Raw genomic sequence first — 24630 nt, 5'->3', positions numbered from 1 at the left:
TGAAAATCTTGTTGGATTTTTTTTTTTTCTTCATGAATGCTGAATATAGGCCACCAGTCTCTTCTGGCTTGTGAAGTTTCTGCTGAGAGGTCTGCTGCTAGCCTAATGGAGTTTCCTCTGTAGGTTACCTGCCCCTTCTCTCTAGCTGCCTTTAAGATTTTTTCTTTTGCCTTCATCTTGGTGAAATCTGATAACTACATGCCTTGGGGATAGTCCACTTGTATGGTCTCTGGCTGAGGTTCTCTATATTACTTAGATATGTATGTCAACCTCTCTAGCAAAATTAGGGAAATTTTCATGGACTATATTATTAAACATATTGTCCAAGTTGCTTTTTCTCTCTCCTCTCCCAGGAATGCCAATGAGTCATAGATTTTGTCCCTTTACATAATCCCATATTTCTCAGAGGTGTTATCCATTTTTAAAATTCTTTAAAAATGTTTTCTGTCTGACATAATTTATTTGAAGAACCACTAGTAGAGCTTTGAGATTCTTTCCTCAGCTTGGTCTATTCTACTGTTAATACTTACAATTGTATTATGAAATTCCTGTACCAGGCATACCTGCTACCATAAAAATATACTTAAGCTCATGGCCCACAGGCACTGTAAAACAACTATGAAATCAAGTCTACATAACAACCAGCAACAACAGGATGAAAGAATCAAAATCACACCTATCACAAAATCACACAATTTTCTTTCAGCTCAAGAAGCTCAGTTTGAGTCTTTCTAAAAATGGCAATTTCATGTTTCTATTCTTAAATCTTTGTGCTGAATTGGTTGGCTTTCTTGAACTGAGTTTCAGCTTTCTCCTGGATCTCATTGAACTTCCTTGCCATCCAGATTCTGAATTCCAGTCTATCATTTCAGGCAATTCAGACTGGTTAAGAACCATTGCTGTGGAGCTAGTGAGCTCATTTGTAGGTAAGGGGACACTGGCTATTTGAATTTACAGAGTTCTTGCATTGACTATTTCTCATCTGGAAGAGCTAGCATTTCTTTAACTGTGGTGTAAATTGAATATAGTCATTTGGCTTTATTTCTGGAAGCTTTCATAGGGCTAAGCCTCTGTACAGAGTCTTTGTTGCTGAATTCTTGCTACTGGTTTTGCAGGGGGTAGAATTAGTAAAGTGTTTTTTGGTGTTATATTTGTACTGTAATCCAATAGATGATACTTGAGAGCAATGGGTGGTTGATACGATCTTAGCCACACAGCATCTTTGCATATCCTTGCATTCACAGCTGCATTCTGTGGTGTAAATGGGAGAGAGGTGACCCCCTCACCAGGTCTGCTCCTTGGTCTTGGGGTTTGAGAAAGACACCTCTGGTCACTGGAAATGTACTTGCAATTTTTGTTATTGTTGTTGTTAGGTCTTTCAGGCCTTGGGGCTCCCTTGGGGATTGGACCTGAGCTGGTGGCCACAGCCCTGGGATTCTAGGACCTGTTTGCAGCTCTCTTCTCTGGATCCTTGGGGTTGGGTTTTGGGTGCACTAGGGGATGCAAAGGGCTTTCAGGCTGCCACAGTGCACTCAAGTGGAGCAAAGGACCCAGGCTGTGCACTTGAGGCTACACTGTGTACATGCACCTGTGGGGTAGCCAGGCAGAGGCCCTAGGTGGTACTGGTAGGCAGGTAGGCCTGTAGGACTGATGGGCCCCAGTCCTGCAGGGAATCAGGCCGTGTTTTATCCCTGGCAGTTAGCTGGGGCTGAAGCCTTTTAGAGGGAGGTAGGAGCTCTGGTGGGAGGGCACTTACGGCCCAGCTCTGCCGGAGCTGACCCATACTCAAAGTTCCCCAAATCCAAGTGTGCTGCAGCTCCATCTCTGTCTAATCCCTGGGGAGATCCCCCTGCCAGCTCACATGTCCATGGGGGTATGGAGACTCCTGCAACTAAGATCCTAGAGGTCCAAAGTGAGATGAGTAGTCCCGCAGTCCCTTCACTCATTATCTTCCCCAGGCACCATTCAGAATTGGAACAGTTTATTTTTTTATTTTGTAATTTTTAAAATTTTTTATTGTAACAAATCTCTATTCCCTGAGAATAGAGAGGCAGTTAGAGCAAGGACAAATATTGTCCTTTAAAATTTTTTTTCAAACTCTATAGGTGATCATTTTTGAAAAATTGTTTTTAGGTATCACTACAGATACTTTCTCTGATCACACTTTTTCTCATTCTATATGCATGAATTAAAGTAAAAGAAGGCATGATTTTGGGAGGATCATGTGTGGACCACACTCACACCCCCTCTATATGACTTTATTTTTTCTATTAACAACCTATAAATATATAAAACCAACAGAAATTTCTAGAAGACCAAAATTAGTAAATCATAGAAGAATAAAATATTTGTCAAACTTAATTCAATAAATGCATATGAGCATTTGCATTCTCCAAACAGAACTTGATTTTCATGCCCATTAAATGTGTGTTTTATTTTCTCAAAGCGATTACTTGCTTGGCCATAAAGCAAGCTTTAATAAAATTAAAGTATATGTTAGCAAACTATACTGTATATGCATAGTTCTCTGTAGAGAGCCACTTTTCTTTCTTTCCAATTTTTTTTTTTTTTTTTTTTTTTTGCCAATAGCACAGAATACCCCTGGGGAAGTCATTACATATATCTGATTTCAAGAGGGAACTCAAGGTGAACAGTAACAAATTCTGTCAACCACTTTCACACAAGTAGAAAATCACAATACCTATTAAGGTGGAAGTCAAAGAACAAATAGATCGGAATCTGACAGCATAGGTTAAATAATTAGCTGTGTAATCCAAATGCTATTTGATTCTCCTAACTCAGTGGACCTCTCAGTCTGTTTTTTCACCCAGAATATGGAGCTAGTAATAGCTGTCTCATAGATTTCAGTTGCAATGTCCCAAGACTTCTGTGATGTTTTAAGCGTCTTCTTTTTGTCAGCCTTAATGCTCAATGTGATGAGTTGTAGAGATGAAAGGGGCATTGTCTTTGCCTTTAAAGAAGTTGATGATCTCATTCTTGTCACGACTCTAGGAAATTAAATGAAGTCAGTTAAACAAAATGACTATTCCAATCATTTCATTCATCTGCATGATCCTTACTATATAGCCCATGGTTTGATTCCTGGAGAGTCTACTGCATGTGTGGACTTTGGAAGAATTGTATCGCTACCAAAACTGGTCTTTGGTACCCATCATTTCTCACTGTTTTAGCTCTTGACTGCCCTCATTCTGGCATCTAGTTGCTACAGGCTTTGTGTCCTTCATTTGTGTCCTTTCTCTCTGGAACCACTGTCCCTCATTACCTGTTGTCAGTTTTCTTAATACCATTGTTTGTATTTTGTCATTTTTTTTCATGGTTTCGGGTGGCACAGAACAGTAGTCTTTCCTTATCTGCAGGGGATATTTTCCAAGACCTTGACTGGATGCCTGAAACTGGATAGTATTGAATCCTCTATATGCTGTATTTTTTCTATACTACTTATGATAAAGTTTTACTTATAAACTAGGCACAGTAAGATATTAGCAAGAATCATTAATAATAAAATAGAACAATTAAAATGATATACTATAATAAAAGTTAAGTGAATGTAGTCTTTCTCTTTCTTTCTCTCTCTCACTCAAAATATCTTAATATTTTCAAAGCTTGGTTGACCTCAGGTAAATGAAATCATAGAAAGTGAAACCATATATAAGGGGTATTACTGTAAATGTGATTATTGTTACTTCATCTTGGTCAGAAAATCCATCTCATTCTTTTTTAAGACAAATAAAATGTTACATTTAAAGTGCTTACCAATCAGCTGAAATATATGAATTGATTATATAGGTATATAAAGTGATATGTATCTTATATATGTAATATGTATTATTTTATACACAGACACACAAAATTTATTATCACTTTGAAGACCTTTGTGGGTCTAGGATCAAAGGGATTTTTCTATGTTAGCCACTTTTACTCTCCTTGAGTATTCTTCAGTGCAGGGGTCCCCAGCCATGGACCGGTACTGTTCCCTGGCCTGTTAGGAAGCCGGCCACACAGCAAGAGGTGAGCAGCAGGTGAGCAAGCATTACCACCTGAGCTCTGCCTCCTGTCAGATCAGCGGCAGCATTAGATTCTCACAGCAGGGGAACCCCTATTGTGAACTGTGTGTGCAAGGGATCTGGGTTATGTGCTCTTTATGAAAATCTAATGTCTGATGACGTGAGGTGGAACAGTTTCATCCTGAAATCATTGTCTCGCCATTCATGGAAAAATTGTCTTCCACAAAACCAGTCCCTGGTGCCAAATGGTTGGGGACCACCACTTCAGTATATTTGCACTGCTAAGGAAAAAACGACATATATCAATTTTTTAAAAATTTCCTCATGTTATATATTAAAAATATGCACAGACTATAGAAAAAATCAAGTTAAATTAGAAAAAAAGCCACTTATGTAATCTGCATGCTATTTTTTTAATGGCACAAGAAAAAGACTAACATATTTCATTTATTCTGGAATTCTTTATTTTACAATTATCCTCTTAGGGATTTTTATTCCATCCATTTACAAAACAGTTAATTTAATTGAAGTTTTCATAATGTTTAACATGAATTTTGAGTACCATTTAAAAGATGTAGGCTTCAAACTTTTTATCAGAAAAGCTAAGAGAAAGTTTGGATATTCTAATGAGGGAATATTAACTTATTTTGCCTTGCATAGGAATATGAAATATAATCAAGAGCTAGGAAAATGAGTCTCTAGTCCATTATAAATTACTGGAAGAAGTGGTTGTTTTTGTTTCCTATTGCTATTGTAACAAATACCACAAACTTGCTGACTTAAAACAACATAAATATTTTCTCTCACAAATCTAAAGGCTAGAAATCTGAAATCTGCCAGGACTATACTTCCTCTAGGGGTTCTAGGGAAGAATCCATTCTATGCCTCTCACAGCTTCTGGTGGTTGTCTGGGGATACCTGGGCTTGTGGCTGTCTATATCTGCCCCCATTACCACCTTGCCTTCTATTCCATGTTTCTGTGTGAAATCTCCCTCTTTTTCTACCTTATAAGGACACTTGTGATAGCATTTAGGGCCAACATAATAATCCAGGATCCTATGGAGTGAAATCTGTTCTCCCAAAAGTAATATGTTGAAGCTATAACCACCATGGTATAGGGCCTTTGTGAAAGTAATTAATGTTAAATGAAGTCATAATGGTGGGAGCATGATCTGGTAGAATTGGTGTTCTTTTAAGAAACTAAACCAGAGAACTTGTTTCCTCTGTGCTGTGGGGATAGTTCTAAGATGGCCATCTGCAAGCTCAGAGGAGAGTCTTCGTAAGAAACTGATCCCGCTGGACCTCGATTTGGGATTTCTAGCTTTCAGAACTGGGAGAAAATAGATTTCTGTTGTTTTAAGCCACTCACTCTGATTTTTCTGTTGTAGACCAAGCTGACTAATACACAGGGTAATCTACTCATCTTAATAGCCTTAATATCATCAAATCCTTTGTCATATAAAGTAGAACATTGACACATCTTTTGGGGACCTCCACATTCTACCATTTAGCCCAGTACAGTGGTCAATCTCTTTTTAATCCACACCTCCCTAGAGTAAGAATCGAGTAAATCATACATCTTCAAGCGACAGCTGTGTAACAGATGCCAGACTCTACTTCATATTCAATTTCCTCCTTCCTAAAAACAAACAAACAAATGAAAACAACAACAAAAGCAAAAAGCACACTGCAATTTAGGTACTTTTTACATCATGTGACAGAGCTGCAAAAAACAGAGGCTCTGCAAGGATATATATATCCAGGATATATGATATATATATATATATATATTTGATTAAATTACTCCATCCTCCAGTAATTTATAATGTACTAGAGACTCATTTTCCTAGCTCTTGATTATATTTCATAATCCTTGATATATATATCATATCTATCAGACAATATATACATATATAATATATATCAGACTATATATAATATATATAGTGTGTATATATATATCTGTCACATTATGTAAAAAGTACATAAATTGCAGTGTGCTTTTTGCTTTTGTTGTTGTTGTCATTTGTTCGTTTTTATAAAATGGGTCTCAGACTATATATTTATATAGTCCATATATATCTGATATATATATATATAGTCTGAGGCTGTATATATACTATAGATATATACACACACACATATATATATATATATATACATATATGTATGTGTATGTGTGTGTGTGGGTATGTGTGTATATATATATGTATATATATATAGTCTGAGGCCCATTTTATTTAAATACAGATCCAGGGTTGAAATCCACATTCCTTTCACTCCAAAATACATCATCTTTCCCTAAATTCAGTTATTTTTCTGGTGTTAATTAACCAGTTTCAATAAGGCTTCTTTCCACAAGGAGCCATCTTACTGATGGCAAAGGCATGTATGAAGGATAACATTTATTATTTTTGAAAACAAGCAGTTCATTAATTAAATATTATGTGTTTGTATTTTAAAAATTAACTTTTATGCTTTGGTGCTCATAGTCGTGAAGAAATGTATATTTTCTTCCTATTATTAAAAGTAATTAATGTATGTACATGATTTAAAGCAAAATTAAGTGGGATAGCATTAGTATTGATAAAAAAACAGTAGTAAACCAGACAACCCAGTTCTGATAGATGAGCACAAGGGCAGCCTTTCATTAATTCATAGAATAGGATGTAAAGAATAACTGAAAAAAAAAAAAGAAAGTTACACTGTCATTCTTTTCTCCTTGCTCTGTGTGAACTTAACAGTGAATGAAGCCCCTTTTATCTTCCATCTAAAATATCAAAGACCCACAAGAATAAATTATGGATAGATGATAATTAACTTATTTTCAATATATTCTTTGCCTCAGCCTTACTTTCAAAATCTGGGCACATTTTAATAAATGCACAATATTTGCATGAGAAAACATAATTAAATGAGCATGAAAAGGATCCATCTGCTACATAGTTTTATTTTTAGGAATTTACTGAATATGGTAAAATCAAATATCCATCATTGCTGAGCCTGTTATTACTCTTTTGAGCTTTCGTAACTGGTTGATGTTTTCCTTCTGGTAGTTTTTATGGTAAAACACTATCTCAGAACTTGTGTTGTCAGTTTCACTTTATTGACTTGATTCCATGTATCATCCAGGCCTCTGTGGTTACATGCAAAAAATACTGATCTTTACCAATTTTAGTAAAGGAGATTTCTTGGTTGACCATTATAACTCATAGTATTAGCAAGAACATGGGAGAAACAAGCCTGGGCACAGGCAGAAATAAACTTTGCTTCATTAGATTGGGACACATGAATCACAAAAATGGTTTTATTGTAGAAACAACTTGTACAAGAGACCCTGCTGAAATTAACATATCTAACCATTGGTAGCCTGTTTTGAATCTGGTCAGCTGAGTTCCAAGGCTTCTAATGACCTAACTTGGATTATGTATGTGCACATATCTTGAATTGGTCAAGAAATTAAATGCACAAAACAATGCTTGGGATATACCATACCATGAAAGAAAAGTAATCCTCCAAAAAAAAGGGGGGCAATGATTATTAGGAAAGTAGAAGGAAAGATGAGCAGCTACTGAGGAGCAAATGGGAGCTCTTTGAGATACAGATCTGTTTCAAATATTTGATTCAGTTTTAAACATAATACTGTTGTAGAGTGGATGCATAATAAATATTTGTGTATTCATATTGGGAAATACAATTTAAATTGCTACATTTTAGAAAGATTTCTCCAGCAATAAACATGTCCACTACCCTTGCTTCAGTATTGGCCCTAATTTTACCTTCTCTTAATCCTAAAAAAATCATAAATAAGTGGTGAGAAGGAAAAAAGAAGGAAACAAAAAATTATGAATGAAAAATATGTACTAGCTTCCAAGATGAAACAATGAATAACACACGCTATCTTCCTTTAAGGAGCCCCAAGCCTATAATAGCCTGATGTTTGGATCAGTGATTAGAATGATATGAGTTATGCAGACTGGTACCAAGAAGGTTAATGTTCACCAAAATATTATCTATTAAACTCAAAATTGAAAATTTAAAAAATCATCAGTTATAATACACATTTTTTTTTTTTTTTTTTTTTTTTTTTGAGACGGAGTCTCGCTCTGTCGCCCAGGCTGGAGTGCAGTGGCGCAATCTCGGCTCACTGCAAGCTCCGCCTCCCAGGTTCACGCCATTCTCCTGCCTCAGCCTCTCCGAGTAGCTGGGACTACAGGCGCCCGCCACCGCGCCCGGCTAATTTTTTGTATAATACACATTTTTAAAAACTTTGTAATTTTTTAGACGTGTAAAGTATAGATACAAACCATATATAGCGTCATTTCATGTTATATGTAAAAGCAGAATAAAAATGGCATGGAGATAATAATTGTGACTGTGTAAGATATTCATTTATGTGGATATTAACAAACACTGGGAGGGTAACAAATAAAAGTAGATTTGCTAGAATAATGGATGTGTTTTATTTTTTAATTTCCTTTAATGCCACTATATGTGAAAAGAAATTTACAAGGAAATTTTGGGACTATTTATTCTGTCATCTGATTGTTTGGAAACAAAATACATTGAAATTGTCCCTTGCCTGTTAGTGTGATTCAATCCATTCTTCATGATTTTGCAGCTGTGGTTCTGGCTGTGCGTGCCAGGGGAGACCTCCAGTATTACTGTTTATTTATTACTCTTGTTCTTTTTAACCTGTTTCCTCAAAGCATCTGCAAGTTGGTGGTTATGGGAAGACAGGTGGTGGATGTTCAGTAGATCTTAGCTAGAATAAATAGCTGTTTTGACTCTTAAGAATGATATTGTTTTTAACACTGATATCCAATAATACCTATTAGGAGTTGCAAGTGCTTTAAACTCTCGATTAGGAATACAAAATTGCCCTTCTTGCTAAAAACATACCTTTTCTTCAGTTTCTGTATTTTAGAATTCTATATTACATAGAATTCTTCAAATGGCATAGATTCTAACCCTTGTTCAGAACATACAATTACTATTCAATCTATTCCATCACCAAGATTTGACATCTCAGTTCAGCTGTTGTTGCCATATACCTGGTCATTTTAATTGCTTCTGTCTTAATTTCCCACTCTCATTTTCTTCTGTTTCATTTTTGCCTAGGTACTGTTGCCATATCATGCTGACAGGGGCTCTAGCCATATCATACCTCTGATTTGAAATATCCAAGGGACCCCCGCCTCGGGTATTTTTTTTTAAGTTAGCGCCTATGCTGGGCAAGAGTGCAGTGACACAATCACGGCTCACTGCAGCCTAGAATTTCTGGACTCAAGCCATCTTCCAGCCTCAGCCTCCTCATTAGCTAGGATTATAGGTGTAAACTACCACATTAAAAAAAAATCGTAGAGACGGGAGACTCATGATGTTGTCCAGGCTGGTCTTGCACTCCTGACCTCAAGAGATCCTCCTGCCTCTGTCTCCCAACATGCTGGAAATATAGATCTGAGGCACTGCACCCAGCCCCCCTTTGGCTGCTAAATTAAGTATAAATTTTGTAGCTGAATTTTGGAATCTCCTCTCTACTGTTTAGTATTTTTAATCATTCTTATTGCTCCTTCTACCCTATAGACCAACAAGCCAACAACTGAGTCTCATTTTTCTATTTCTTTGCTTAAATGTTTTCCTTCACCTGAATGGCCTCCCTCATTCTTGCCATTATTTATTCAGTGACCTACTTCAAAAAGAACTCTCTTCACTAGAACTTTTCTTCTTACCCCAAATGGAATTGACCATCATTCTTTTAAAATATAGACAAATCTGTTCTGTCTCCCTGTACTTAATAAGCTTTATATTACAGTTTATATAGAGTTTATATTGTGAATAACAATCAGATTACGTGAACTCTATGAAGACCCAAATGCTACCTTTGTCATCTTTGTATTTACCAAGGGAATCTGCAACAGAACACTGGCTTTTTCATTGGCTTGATTTAAAGGGCAACTCCGAAGCTTGTTGAATGAATTTAATAGGATTAGAAAGAAGAACTTTTGTTTTCTAGTTTAATTATTTTTTAATCCTAATGAAGTTAGAGGGGAGGTCAGATGTAGGATTCCTAAACAAAGGAAAAACAGGAAAGAAAAAGGGAGTATTGGAGGTGGAAAACACTAAATGCCTTCTGGATTTCACCTAATGAAGTTAAACTTCTTTAGGTATAAATAAAGAAGAATGTATTTACTATTTATTTATTTATTTATTTATTGTTATACCCAGAGTCCAGCATTTGGGTGACTTTATATAGGATCAACTTTAGTGAACTTACTTACTTTATTTTCTATTGTTTTTCTAATATTCTAGTTGCTTTATTCATGTTCTTTTTTACACTTAATATTCTATCAGCTTTATTAACTGTTCTTGGATTTCAGTTTTATAAAGATATTGTTTTTGTAAAAATGTTCTGCTAAAGAATGTACTTGACTGTGAAAAACCAGGAGAGTGCTGTGTAGAAAGTGGTGCAGGTAAAACAACCTGGGTGAGATTGACCGTGTCCTAGTTTTCCTCGACCCCTAATGGTTAAAAACCTCATTTCTTCCTCTCCTGTGATGTGGTGTGATGAAAGTCTCAGACTCAGGCAAAGTAGCATTTACTAGTTTATTTTGTGTGCCCTAAAACAGTACCCTCATGGACTGAGGAGCTGAGTGTAACACCAATATTCAAATCAGCTCTTCCCAAGAAGCACATACACATTTGAAAGGATAATCTTAAACCTACTTACAGTGGTACTTATATACAACAATTAGGGCATACCCTTTTCTTACCAGAAGTAGGAAACAGCTTTTTCTTTTCTCTTTTCTTTTCTGTTTTCTCTTTTCTTTTCTTTTCTTTTCTTTTCTTTTCTTTTTCTTTTCTTTCTTTTCTTTTCTTTTCTTATTTTCTTCTCTTCTTTTCAATTGTGTTTCTAGAGGGATGAATTCTAGAATAATATTTAGGGTTTCTGGAAATATAAAGCAGAGTTTGATTAGTTAGTAAAGCATTGGAGTTAATATAACCCACTATGTAAATTATGAAGTGTTACGAATCGTATTCTTTCTATCGAGAAAATCAGGTTATTTTCTTATTCACATATTATTTCTCCATATACTGGGGGTTAAAATAAAAAGAAAGGACAGGATATATACTTTGTGAGGGACTAGAATCCTTAAAATAAAATCTTACCATGGAAGAAATAAATATTTTCAGTGAGAAAATAATCGCAATGGACATCACTAATGCAAAATTAAATATAATTTATTTATTTAATTTCGAATTTAAAAATTTTTCAAGGTATATTTTATGGTATCTGATATATGCAAATTTCCATTTTATTGTTTTATTTTGATTGCAATGTTGCTATAATATTATTTCATGTGTTACAATAACGATTCGGGTCTATTTGTTCAAAGTATTTCTCTGGTATTTAATGATCTCTCTTTCTATCTCTCTTCGTCTCTTCTAAGCCTCAACAAAGTGCTTCTGGAAACAATGAGAGCTCTCAAGTTGAGTCAACAAAGGAAGGAAATCCAAGTACGACTGCCTGTGACTCTCAAGATGTAAGAAAAATTTAAGATGCTTTTTACAGTATTAGACATGAGAACAAAGCATAAGCATTTTAACAATTCTAATTGATGCCACCATGAAACTTACTACTTATATGTAATATCTACTACCTAAGGATTGTACTTTTAAATATAAGAAAGTAAATGTTCTTTTGGTGTGAATCAGGTAGGTGTTCCATTAAGCATTGCAACCAGATTCTTAGGACAACTATGAATATGAGTTTTTAGAGAGGTAAGTGGATGACCACAGGCTAAGTAAGGTCGTCATTCCCATGGCTACATGATAGAAAGCTGTTAAAATGTAAAAAAAAAAAACAAAAACCAACAAAAAACCTTATAGGATGTATTTCTCCATGTAAAGCAAATACACTCAGCATACAGAGACATCATGGTAGAAGAAGGGAGATTCATTTCCTTCAAATGATAGGAAATATGGAATTTGTTCAATGAGTCTTTTCACTGATTAAAAGTGCAATGAAATTTTATTTTTTTTGAACTTTGGCCAAATTAAGCTAATGGATCTATTACATTTAGATTTGAGAATAGCAAGTGACAACAATTGTGTTGAATAGATTCAAAATTAGGCTTTATTCCAACTCAAAAAGTATCTGATGAAACTATTTATGCTTGAAAGAAATCAGGCTGCAGCAAAAAATATATAATAATGATAAGGAGGAATAGACAAGTAAGTTAAACAAGCGATCTCTTTTTGCTCTTCTGGCTGCCAAAGTGGATTTAGAAAAATGAATTACTCAACAGTTTTGCCTTCAAGTCTTTGTTTATTTAAACTTGTATCCAAACTGTACAAGTTAGAACATGAAGTTAATAAGAAGTATAAATAAAATGCTTGAAATTTACTTCCAAAGGAGGAGAGAGTCAAAAAGGCTTTGGGCAGGAAGGAAGATTTTTACTGTAGTTAGAAGCATGGGTAGGTCTTTGACAGTGAGCAAATTTGCAAAGGCAGGAAAATATCACAGCAGTATGGCTAAAAAACATAATACACAAAATGGTGGGATATGTGCCTACAACAATCATTGAAGACTAGAGTGTGAGGGGCCCTGGATTCCCAAGCTAAGAAATTTAATTTGAACAAGGGAGCTAGTTCAGGTTTTCAAATGTTTGTATTCAATCGAGGGATAAGACCATGATGTTAATTTTAAGGATGGTGTTTTTATTTCTTGATATATATTTTTGAAACTACATAAAAACATGTTCTCATTGGAGGCAAAATAGAAAATTTATGTGTTGTTTGCTAGGATTCCTCAAAGCAACCTTCTGGTCTACTTTTCTTATTGAAGCCTGCTTCAAATCATAAATTGTTTTATTCATATGTTATTTGTTGCTCTCTTCTACTTTTGTTGTTCTCCTTTGTCAGTGATAGCTCTTCTGTCCTTAGTAAGTTCCAGAAGCAGATACTATCTTGTTTTATTCTCATTCTGGACCTGGGGCTCTTCAAAAAGCTGCCTCCACCAGCACAAACATAAATGTTCTTCCACTAACCTGACTTCTGTCCTCTAGACTTTTGTTATTGGAGTCTCTACTCCTGAGAAGCTACACCTTTTAGTACATGGAGTGCTCAGTATTCAGAGCCTGCAGATTCAATTAAAGATAATAATGAAGAAAGTAATACAATGAGTGACATAAACCAGGTGTGAGTAATAGGAATTAGTGGGACATGCGTGAACATCAGTTTTCAAGTTCTAGACCAGTACTTCTTAGCTCTGTCTCCAGAATAGTATCAACCGAAGAGTACTTACAAAATACTGATGCCCACAACCCATTGCAGAAAAATTACCTCAGCACCTCAGTGGGTAAGGTCTAGACATTAGTTATGTTAATTTTTTGATTCCTCCAGGTGATTCAAATATATAGGTCATTTTTCACTAATAATAAATTTCCCATTCATAAGAACCATCTGGGGAGCTTTTAGATAGTCAGATTCTGAGCAATTCATCTGGAAATTTTTAATAAATAAAACTAGAGAGACTTTGTTTTTTGCCTTGTCTAAATTTAGCCATAATATTCTGATTTGCATTAAATATTGTGAAATGTATTGCTTCCATTTTAATGTAGCAATATAAAAATACTGACTCTACCAGCCTAGAGACTTAAGCTCCAATTTGGGTTGCTTTATTGAATGTCCAAACTGAATAAGAAGGCAGAACTTAATTTCATTTTTTAAAATCACAAAATAAAATTCTTTATCACATTTATACCTTTATATTTTGTCTATTTTGGGGTGTGTTTTAGAATCTTAACCTATGCCTTTATATGACTTTCCTTTAATCAGATATTGAATGAATGCTATTTAGTTTTATACAAGGACAAAAAGTAGGATATAATGTAGTTTTACTTTGTTTTTAATGTCCTTACTTAATAAAATTGAAAGTAACTTTATTCCTATTTCTTGTTTTAACTTGATTTTCAGTTGTAATAAATTCAGAAATCCAAAAACCACTGAATTAGCAAATTTAAAAATAATTAAAGTGAGATTAAATAGGAACCAGAATCTAGGCAATCACAGGAACAATTGGGAACAAGCAATGAAAAGGCTATTTCAAAGAGAGAGCCACAGGATTCTGTGATCAAATGAAGATGTAGGTATAAAGATGAAGTGTAACATGAGCCCCAAATACATGTTTTATTGGCTAAAATAATTACATCATCATTATCAAGAAAGAAAACTAGAGTAGGAGATATTTTTGGTTAACTTTTTTCTATTTACTTCTGAACAGAAGAGATTGGTACTCTGTTAATAATTAGAATGGGTGAAAGGTACAATGAAGCTAATTATTTTTGAAATATATAATTTTAAAAATAGCTTTATTGAGATATAACTTGCATACCATAAAAATTCACCCATATAAGTGTATGTTTCACTCATTCATCACATTTGCTGAGTCCAGGACTGTAATCCAGTTCCAGAACATTTTCATCTCCCTAATATGATCCCACATGCATTTTTTTTTCTTTTTTAATACAATGAGTCCCTGTCCCCACACTAAGCATCAGGCAACCACAAACATGGTTTCTTTTTGTATTCGTTTGTACCTTTTTATTGCTGAAAAACATTTTATTGTATGGTGTACCACACTTCTTTATCCATTTACCAGTTGATGTCTTTTGGATTATTTTTAATTTGTAGCTATTACGAAAAAATGATGCTATGAACATTTGCATAAACCACTTTGTATGGCTATGTTTTAATCTCTGTTGAGTAGACACCTAGATGTAGAATTGCTGGGTTTGATGATAAGTTTATGCTTATATTGAAAAATTGGTACATTCTTTCCCCCTTTGAACAAACACAAGTGGTGCTTCTCTATTCTCCCATCTTCACCATTAAAACCTCACGGTTCTCAGAAAGGTAAAATTCTCAGTAGTGAGGGCTCACCTTACCTTAAACTAAGCCTCTAGGAGTTTTTATATTTCATGGTAGTCCATACTCGGCCTCCAGAAATTTATTAAAGATATTACATAAATGTTCTCATCAACTACTGGCTCCAGCAGCTTTCACTTAGGTGGCTTGTCTGTGTACTCTGTATTCATGGTCTCACTAGTTTTGGGGGTGGTAGTTTTTTGTAACATTAATTCTTTGATACATCTAAGAAAAATTATTATCAGTCTGTTCAGCCTTTTGCTTGTTGTGAAGGTGGAAGTGGAGGCTTCCAAGACCTTTACGTGTCAGAGCAGAACCTGAAGTCCTAATCTGTGTCTTCTGAAACACACAGGCTTTTATTTTCAGTAAAGTTCAACTCATCATTTTATTCTTCATGCTTTTGACATATCTAAAGAATTATTTACCTGTTTAAGCACACTGATTTTTTTTTCTTATGGTTTCTTATATAATGTGTGTGCTTTTATTTCTTACATTTAGATCAATATTCTTCAATTTTTGTGTGTGTCTGTGGATGGTGTTAGGTAAGGTTTTGCATTTATTATTTGCATGTTGTTATTCAGTTGTCCTAGTCTTTATAACACATTTTTAATTGAACTTCTTTAGTATCTTTGTCAAAAAATAACTGACCACAAACATGAGTTCATTTCTCAACTTTCAATTTTTTATTGATTTATCCTTACGCTAATACCATATTTTCTTGTTTTGATTTTAATGTTTAATTTTAGTGGTAAGATAGCAGGTGTATATATTTATGGGATGAGATAAAAACATGAGATTTCTGATACAGGTATGCCTTGATTACTGTAGCTTTACAGTAAGTTTTGAAGTCTACAATTTAAAGTACTGTGACTTTGTTGTTCCTTTTCAAGATTGTATTGGCTATTCTGAGTCCCTTACATTTCTTTGCAAATAATAAGACCAAAACATTATCTTAATAATGCTGTTTTTTTTCCAATCCATAAACATGGAATGTCTCTCCATTTTCTTAAATCTTTTTTTCTTTTTCTTTTTTTTTTTTGAGATGGAGTGTGCCCTGGCGCGGTCTCGGCTCACTGCAACCTCTGCCTCCTGGGTTCAAGCGATTCTCCTGCCTCAGCCTCCTGAGTAGCTGGGACTACAGGTGCCTGCCACCATGACCAGCTAATTTTTGTATTTTTAGTAGAGACGGGCTTTCACCATGCTGGCCAGGATGGTCTCGATCTCTTGACCTCGTGATCCACCCGCCTCAGCCTCCCAAAGAGCTGGGATTACAGGCATAAGCCACTGTGCCTGGCCTACTTTAATCTTTTAAAATTTCTTTCAGCAATGTTTGATAGTTTTTCAGGGTTCAAGTCTTGCATTTCTTGTCTTTATTTTTCTTAAGTACTTTTCTCTTTTCCGTAGTATTGCAAATGTAGTATTTTAATTGCATTTCCAGATTGTTAATTGCTATATATATAAATGCAAGTAATTTTTGTATATTGATCTATCAGATTGAGGAGTTTTAAGTGACTGTGAGCTCTGAGTAAAACTGTGATGAGATTTGCACATCACCTATAGGTAGTTGCAGTGTTGATTTTAAGCAGTTATGATGCTACATCCAGAATAAAGGAGACAAATATCTAATTTTGCTTATGAGTCTACACTGATAAATTCCGTCTCATTTTAGAAATAACACTTTGAGGTTCAACAACGATAAATGCAAAGTGTTTTCTAATGCTTGAGGTAGAAGGCTGAATAAAAAAGTTGGAATTGAAGGTTTGTGTTCACTTATGTTTCATCCAGTTTGCATCTGTGTAATCATGAATATTTAACCCTTTTAAGACAGCTTTTTCTCCTCCGAAAAAGAGAGATAAATATCTGTTGCTTAATATAACTCGTCCAAAGGATCCAGTGAGATAGCCCAGCTTTACAGTTAGCATATGATTAGCATAAGAAGCTCTCAATAATTACTACTTTCCATTCCCTTATGCAAAGCTATGCCTCTCACAAAAAACCTCAATAAATGTTTTGAATTATATACTTTAATTAATTTATCAAATGAAAAAACTTAAAATATGACCAAAGCAACCTTAAATACTGTAATTGTATTTGTAATGTATTTGTAATGAGTGGCCTTATTCAGTGCTACTTTACACAGCAGAACCAGATGTAGCTAGTAGAAACAGCTATATGAATAATAATTTTCTAGTGAAATATAAACATGAACTCTTAATGAAAAGTATCTGAAACTAGAATTAACAGTTGGTGGAAGTACTATAATATATGATAGAATAATGAAAAACAGCCATTCTGGAATATAGTCAGGAATTGAGGCATTCGTGTGGAGGATAGACTGATCATGTTAGCATCTCTTTCAATTTCAGGATTCTATAATTATCAGCAACCTCATCCCCCGGCAGCTGATAGGACGCTATGCAGTCTCTCAGTAAATAGATAAGAAAGATTATGCATTTTGATTCCTGTTGGTCATACCTGAGACTGAATAACATAGAAGAGAAAGCATGGGAACTACATAAAACCTAGATGTGTATACTGACTTTACTGTTTCCTAACATTGTTGCTCTGGGAAGGGACTTTGTATTCACATCCCATTATCAGTGTAAGGTAGATGAAGATTTTTCAAATTTTAGCATACTAAGAATCATCAAGTCAACTGGTAAAACAGCTTATGCTTAAGATCCATTTCCATTCCCGTGTATTATTAATCTGTTGGTCAGGGAAAGAGCCCAGGAATGTGTATTATTGTAATAATCCCACGTAGATTTTCTTCTGTCAATATTTCATGTTAAACACTGAGAAATTGCCGGGCGCCGTGGCTCATGCCTGTAATCCCGGCGCTTTGGGAGGCCAAAGCAGGTGGATCACGAGGTCAGGAGATCGAGACCATCCTGGCTAATATGGTGAAACCCCGTCTCTACTAAAAATACAAAAAATTAGCTGGGCATGGTGGCAGGCACCTGTAATCCCAGCTACTTGGGAGGCTGAGGCAATGCAATCACTTGAACCTGGGAGGCAGAGGTTGCAGTCAGCTGAGATCGTGCCACTGCACTTTGAGAAATTTTGTTGTTCATTTATTGCAGGTTTATTATTATTATTATATAAATATATAGATATTAAATATGTCACATTCAACCATATCATAGATATCCTTATTAGTTCCTTTTAAGAAGCAGCTCTGAAGTTTTAATACTCAAAGTCTCAAAATATTCTGTGGCCAAAGAATCAAACTTGGAATTATTTTTAGATATAATTCTAAAAATGAAATAAAATAAAATAAAAATTCTATATAAAACATGCTTATTTTTAGATATCTTTGTTGCTTTGTTCCACTTCCTGTCTATGGTATGCCCTGTGTAAACCAGGCAGGATCACTTAGAAAATGGCCCTCGGATTCCTTATTCCTTTTTAAAGAAGACTTAAGAAACTTGAAATGGATTACTAAATTCTTAGCAGCATATTCGACTATCAGTTTGGGGTATGTAGAAGTTACTCTAAAAGCTGCTTTGTTTAAATGATAATATTGGAGTCACATTGAGAAAGCAAAGGATGTGTCTACTCCATCCCATTTTCCTGCAGCTTGCAAATGTGCCTCATATTGTTTAATAGCATATCAAGAATTAAAGACGTTGAACATTGTATCTTAATTTTCACTTAGGAATTAAGAGTTAATACTCAATGTGAATGTGTTTTGCAATGTTTCTGACTCCTATAAGTAGCAAACATTTAATTTTTCTTACTGTGCTGAGGAAATGAAAAACAAGGACGGCTTATGTTTAGCACTGGGAGCACTAGCTCAATTTCCTGCCATTACATCTGCTTGCGAGTCCCTTACCAAAGGGACTCTATTCAACAGAAAAATATTGCCTAGGGAAATGAGAAGAGAAAATGTGCAGAAAATAAATTCTAGAGCTGCAAGTAGAAAATTATGCCAGCTTTTTCATGTTAAAACAATTTTGGCTGAGATATAAGAAATCTAGTTTGCTATTATATCCAACATGCATTTTGTGGCATTTGATGGTTTGGATGAGTTGTTGGTAGATGCAATGCTTGGTTAACATAATTTTCTAGGCAAGTCATGCCCTGCTGTAATTGGACGGAAAGACCACACAGCATTGTCATTCTGGGCTACATTCCATCAGACCATCTGAAGAGGTTGGCTTCATTAGAACCATTTTTTGTTGTCCTACTGTAGTATTTTTTTCAAGAAGAAGCAGGAATCCCTCCAAATAGTGTAGGAATGATAGGTAGTTTCCAATGGTCTTTGGAAAAATGTTATATTTTATTCATATAAATCTCCATGTTTACTTTTCTGTAACACCTTAACTTAAGCATCCAAACATGTTAACCTAATTTATTTCCATAAATAGTACAGAAAGCTTAAGAAAAATGGTTAATCTATTAATATGGTAAATGAAAATAACCCAGTAACTGTGTTAATATTTATTATAAAAATCATTGGCCAAACAATAACGTGCAAACACAAAGCATAATCTGATAAATAATTATTTACCCCTCCCATTTACCTATGAGACACATAAGGACTTCCTTTTCTGGGTTTCCATTGTCCTTGCTGGATGAATGTATTTTGTCCATTATCACAGTACACCTTGTATTTTGATTATTTGTATAAGGTTCTCATTTTCAATTAGATAATAAGTAATTTGAGGGCAAAGTCTATAAAAATATTTGTATTGTAAATTAAGGTTCAGAGAGGGAAGGTGACTTGCCCAGAGGCACCTGCTTCAGGGACACTGATGTCAGAACTTGCTTCCCTTCCAGTCCACCACTCCTGCCGTCGGCTCCATCAACAAATTTGGAGTCATTGTCTTGATTTAATGTTACATTCTCAATCTTTTCACTTCTTGCTTTTCAGTTTCTTAACTTATAAATATTAAACCAGCACTAAAACATTGTTCTGTAATAAATGTGAAAAATCAATTTCCTATGTAAATTGGCATCACAGAAAAATTCAGTCAAAACGTATTGGTGTTTCTAAGTAGCATGGTGCTCAATTTTACTTTTTTTCTCTTTTGTAATATTATAAAAATTTTGCTTGTTTTTAGCCTATAGCTTGTCCCATCTCTTATTTAAATATGCAGAATGAACTAGATTTTTGTATTTGTCATAAATAGTTTTTTGTTGGTAGAATTTCACATTTACCAGTTGTATAGTTGCATTAATTATTCTGAGTTATTTTAATCTTTTAGAGTAAGATCATAAGAGATATGACTCATCTCTTTAGCGAAGTATAAAGAATGTTTAGTAACAACAAAGTCATAGCAATTGGCAAGGTCAGCGATACAAAGTAAATGCAAATTTGACAATGAATTTCTGAAAACTTATTCCATCTGCTTTAATTCTTAAAGTTTTATTCTTTATTTCTGAGAGCAGGAATACAGTATAATTAAAAATAAATAAGAAGCAAAAGAGGACATTATCTTTTTGTAATCATTTCAGTGATTATAAATTCAGTCATCATGCCCTTTTGAAAAAATCATTCTAAATATACTACTTTATTTCCATAAATAATTTCCAAATGGGATATCTGCACTGAAGTCAAACACATGCATGTATCATAATGAAGACCTTCTGAAGCAATTGAATGCCTTAGTTAGATTAGATGGGCTGATTGATCTGATGTTTCTGCCTTGAGGGGGGAAAAAAAGAATAAAAGGCATCCTTCAAGGTAAAAGTTACTCAAGGCAGGATGAATGCTTGATTACTGAGACTATTTACTTACCCTGTTAAATCATAAACACAAAAGGAGGAGAGGAAAAGAAACAAAGAACTGGGGGGGAAATCTCCAGCAATAAATTCTTTGGCAATGTCAAGATTTTGTAATGATCGGAATTAATATGTTGACCACAGAAGTGTAAACTTAAAGTGAATATCAGTGCTTCTGTTATGATAGGAATCAAACTTACTGGCAATATAGAGAAATTTTGATTGAAGGAAGGGAAAACTGAAAAAGGGAGATGAAAGGTAAAACCTACATTGAGCACCTAATATATGCAAGATATTCCATTAGGAAGCTTTGTATGTTTTTAAACAATGTAATCAACTCTTCTAGCATCTGATTGAGGTAGGTATTATTTTGTCTAGCTTACAGATAAAGAATCAGAACCTCAGTAAGTTGAACTAACTTTCCCAAGTTCATACAACGAATGAAGGTAAAAAGAATTTGTCTTCATTCATTAGAGTTGCTATAACAAAATACCATAGACTGGGTGGTTTATAAACAATAGAAAATTTATTTTTCACAGTTCTAGAGGCTAGGAAATCCTTGTTCAAGGCACTGACAGATTTGGTGTTCGGTGAGGCCCACTTGCTTAGGCAAAGCCATCTTCTCATGGTAATTTCACATGGCAGAAGAGGTAAGATGATGTCTCTGAAGCCTCTTTTATAAGGGCACTAGTACCATTCATGAGGCTCTACCCTCATGACCTAATCACCTCCCAAGGGCTCCAATGCCTTATCCCATTACCTTGTGAGTTAGGATTTCAATGTATAAATTTTGGGGGGACATAAATATTCAGATAGTAGCAAAATTCTAACCTAAGATGGACTATCTGTTTATTCACTTTGCTGTGATTACCTTTATTATCTCATTTCACTGTGATATAAACATTTTGAAGGTAAATATCATTATCATCATTTAACAAATGAGATAAAAGAAGGCTAAATTGATATTTCCCACTTTGCCATAGGCAAATGCTGTTCTGTGATGAAGTTTTCAACAGTATAAATAAAAAGAAAAGTGATATAGAATAAAAAGCCATATAACAACATATTAGTGGATTTTCCATTAATCTTTTATCTTCTGTCTTATCCTCATTCTCCTCTTTTTCCCATTCTTCTTCTTCTTTCTTCCTCTTCTTTTTTCTATTTCTCCCTCTCTCTGTCTCAGGATAATTTATTTTGTCATTGGATCCTTTGTCTATTTTTCAAATTAAAATTTTTATCTGAAATATTGCTGAAATATAGTAATCTACTTTTTGTTGATTTATTTTCTCCAATGTCAAAATTTAACATTGGCAATTTCATCGTTATTGGTACCTAATTTTATTTTCCAATGAGATACCAAATTCCAGAAATTTCCACGTTCATGGACTTACCCACATTATCACAAATAATAGGAAATAGAGTTGGGACTCAAATTCATTTGTACATGACTCCAAAGCTGATTCTTCCTGCCTTACTGTGGGACTCCTAATAATGACTAGAGACATCACAGGATTCGAGTCCCCTGCACTACGCTGTGATTGTGTGTTCTTTTGCACACACAGAGATTATGTAATTACCAAGATTTGTCTCAACTACATACTTTTGTTGTTACCATGATTGCTTTTGTGGTCATGTGATAATATTGTGTCAGTTGGCAGTTTATTGCCAGAAATCACAGAAACAAACAGGTTATTCTAGAGGTATTGGTGAAGATGTGTATCTGAGAGGCAGTGTTTAGTCATTTTAATAGGTGTATTTGTGGCTTATCCCACTATAATTTACAGACCCAGCTGTGTTTCTCCCTAGGTCTCCTGTATAATTGAATGGGTGAACCGCATATTGATGCAGTTGAATTTGTGCATGCTTTCTTGATTAATTTGCATATTTTATTACTTGAATTTCCAGATCTTGGGTACTTTACTAATTAGGTTGAATTTTACTTGAGATGATGAAGGTATTTTGAAGACTTGTACTACTCTTTGTATTGTTTTAAATAATTCTCCAGACTAATATTTGATATTTTTTCTTTTTTAGACATAAAATGATTCTTTTGAATAATTAATCCATCATTCACCACAAATTATTACATCTCTATCCATTCTTTCCCAAATAAAATTATATTATTTAATTATGCATACATAAAGAGAAATGATATCTGAACTTTTGCTTTAGTTCAAGAAAAAGAATTTGAGTTTGAAATTGATACGGAATGAAGACCTTAAGTTTTTAGGCACTTTTCAAATTTAAATGTTATATTTTTATGAACCTGTATATTGCCCTATATGCCAGCTGTACACAGATAAGCAGTTATTATATAGATGGAAATATATCGTTGGAAAATGACATGTCAGTCCTACCCCTCAAGAAAAGGGAAAAAAAAGGAAAAACAAAAAAAGAAAAACAGAGGGAAGGGAGAAGAAGAAAAAGGAGGGAGACAGGAGAAAGGAAGGGAAAAAGGGAGGGGGAAGAAAGGAGAGGAGGAGGAAGGGAGAGAGAGAGAGAGAGAGGTAGATATAATGGATACAGAAATGCTAAAGACAGAAATAGATAGCTACAACAATCGCCAAATAGGTAGGCTTTATTTGTTATTTTGAAACCAAACTCCAGGGCCAAGCACGGTGGCTTGTAACTGTAATCCCAGCACTCTGGGAGGCCTAGATAGGCAGATCACTTGAGTACAGGAGTTTGAGACCACCCTGGGAAACATGTTGAAACTCTGCCTCTATAAAGAATACAAAAAAAAAAAAAAAAAAATTATCTGCATGTGGTGGCATTTGCCAGTACTCCCAGATACTTGAAGGGCTGAGGTGGGAGGACCACTGGAGCCAGGGAGGTTGAGGCTACAGCGAGCTATCATCACGCCAGTGCACTCCAGCCTATGTGACAGAGCAAGACCCTGTCAAAAAATAAAAAAAAAAAAAGAAAGAAAGGAAAGGAAACCAGCAAAATGTCAAAGCACATCAATAAAGTTGTGTGTCTTTCCATCTCCAACTTTATCATTGTGCTGTGACATTTGACAATACCAAGTTTAATATATTTTATTTTTATCAGTTTTATATACGTTTATTGCTTTGTATTAGTGTAATATTATCTATATAATTTCATATTATATGCTACCAGATTAAGCATTTTTATATTAACAAACATTCTAAAAACGTTCTTAATGACCACAAAAAATTTTATTTTATCATTATTTAGTTAATCATCATATTTTTGTTTGACCAATATCTTGTTTTATTTCTGTTATACAAATCACCATAATGAATACTTCTTAGTGCTCTCTTTCTTTTCTTTTTTTTGTTTGTTCGTTTAGTTTTGTTTTAAATTTTGTATTTTTTTTTTTCAGAGAAAAAATACCCCAAATTAAAATAAAATTGGCCGTCTGTATCCCTGGGTTTTACATCTGTGGATTTCACCAACCATGGATCAAAAATATTTGGAAAAACATACAACAGAAAATAAAACAAATAAAATATAGTATAACAACTATTTACATCACATTCCTATTATATTATGTGCTATAATTAATCTAGAGATGATTTAAAGTATATGGGAGAGCATCTGTAGATTATATATAAATATAACGTCATTTTATTTAAGGGAGTTGAGCATCCATGGATTTTGGTATCTGTGTGGGATGATGGAAGAAATCTCCAGCTGATATTGAGGGATGACTGTACACTGAATTGTGAAAATATTTAAAGCCATTAGTCCATCTTAATACAATATTTTCCAAAATATCTGTGTGAATATATTTTCACACCGGTATTGTAAAAGAGAGAAAAGAAAAGAAGAGAGAGGAGTCTGCTTCAGCATGTTATAGCCAACAGTAAATGTGTAGTTTTTGTTTATTTATATGTTTTATAAGAAAAATAGTTTATCACTTTAATTATTATTTATATTTTGTGTAATTTGATCATACCATTTTTTTCAGTGTCATGTGGATGGC

At 34.4% G+C, this 24630-nt stretch overlaps 1 protein-coding gene across 4 annotated transcripts in view; it reads left to right on the top strand.

Moving 5' to 3' along the window:
• The window catches only part of LUZP2 (leucine zipper protein 2), a 585694-nt gene that overhangs the window by 542776 nt on the left and 18288 nt on the right, over window positions 1-24630 (top strand). For all 4 annotated transcript variants that reach the window (XM_055282114.2, XM_055282112.2, XM_055282111.2 and 1 more), the window contains one exon: window positions 11477-11569. In XM_055282114.2, the coding sequence (XP_055138089.2) occupies window positions 11477-11569 (93 nt within the window). The remainder of the gene's footprint in view (window positions 1-11476; window positions 11570-24630) is intronic.

The sequence above is a fragment of the Symphalangus syndactylus genome, chromosome 6, assembly GCF_028878055.3.
Source record: "Symphalangus syndactylus isolate Jambi chromosome 6, NHGRI_mSymSyn1-v2.1_pri, whole genome shotgun sequence".
NCBI lineage: Eukaryota > Metazoa > Chordata > Mammalia > Primates > Hylobatidae > Symphalangus > Symphalangus syndactylus.
This window is presented reverse-complemented; position numbering and strand designations above follow the sequence as displayed.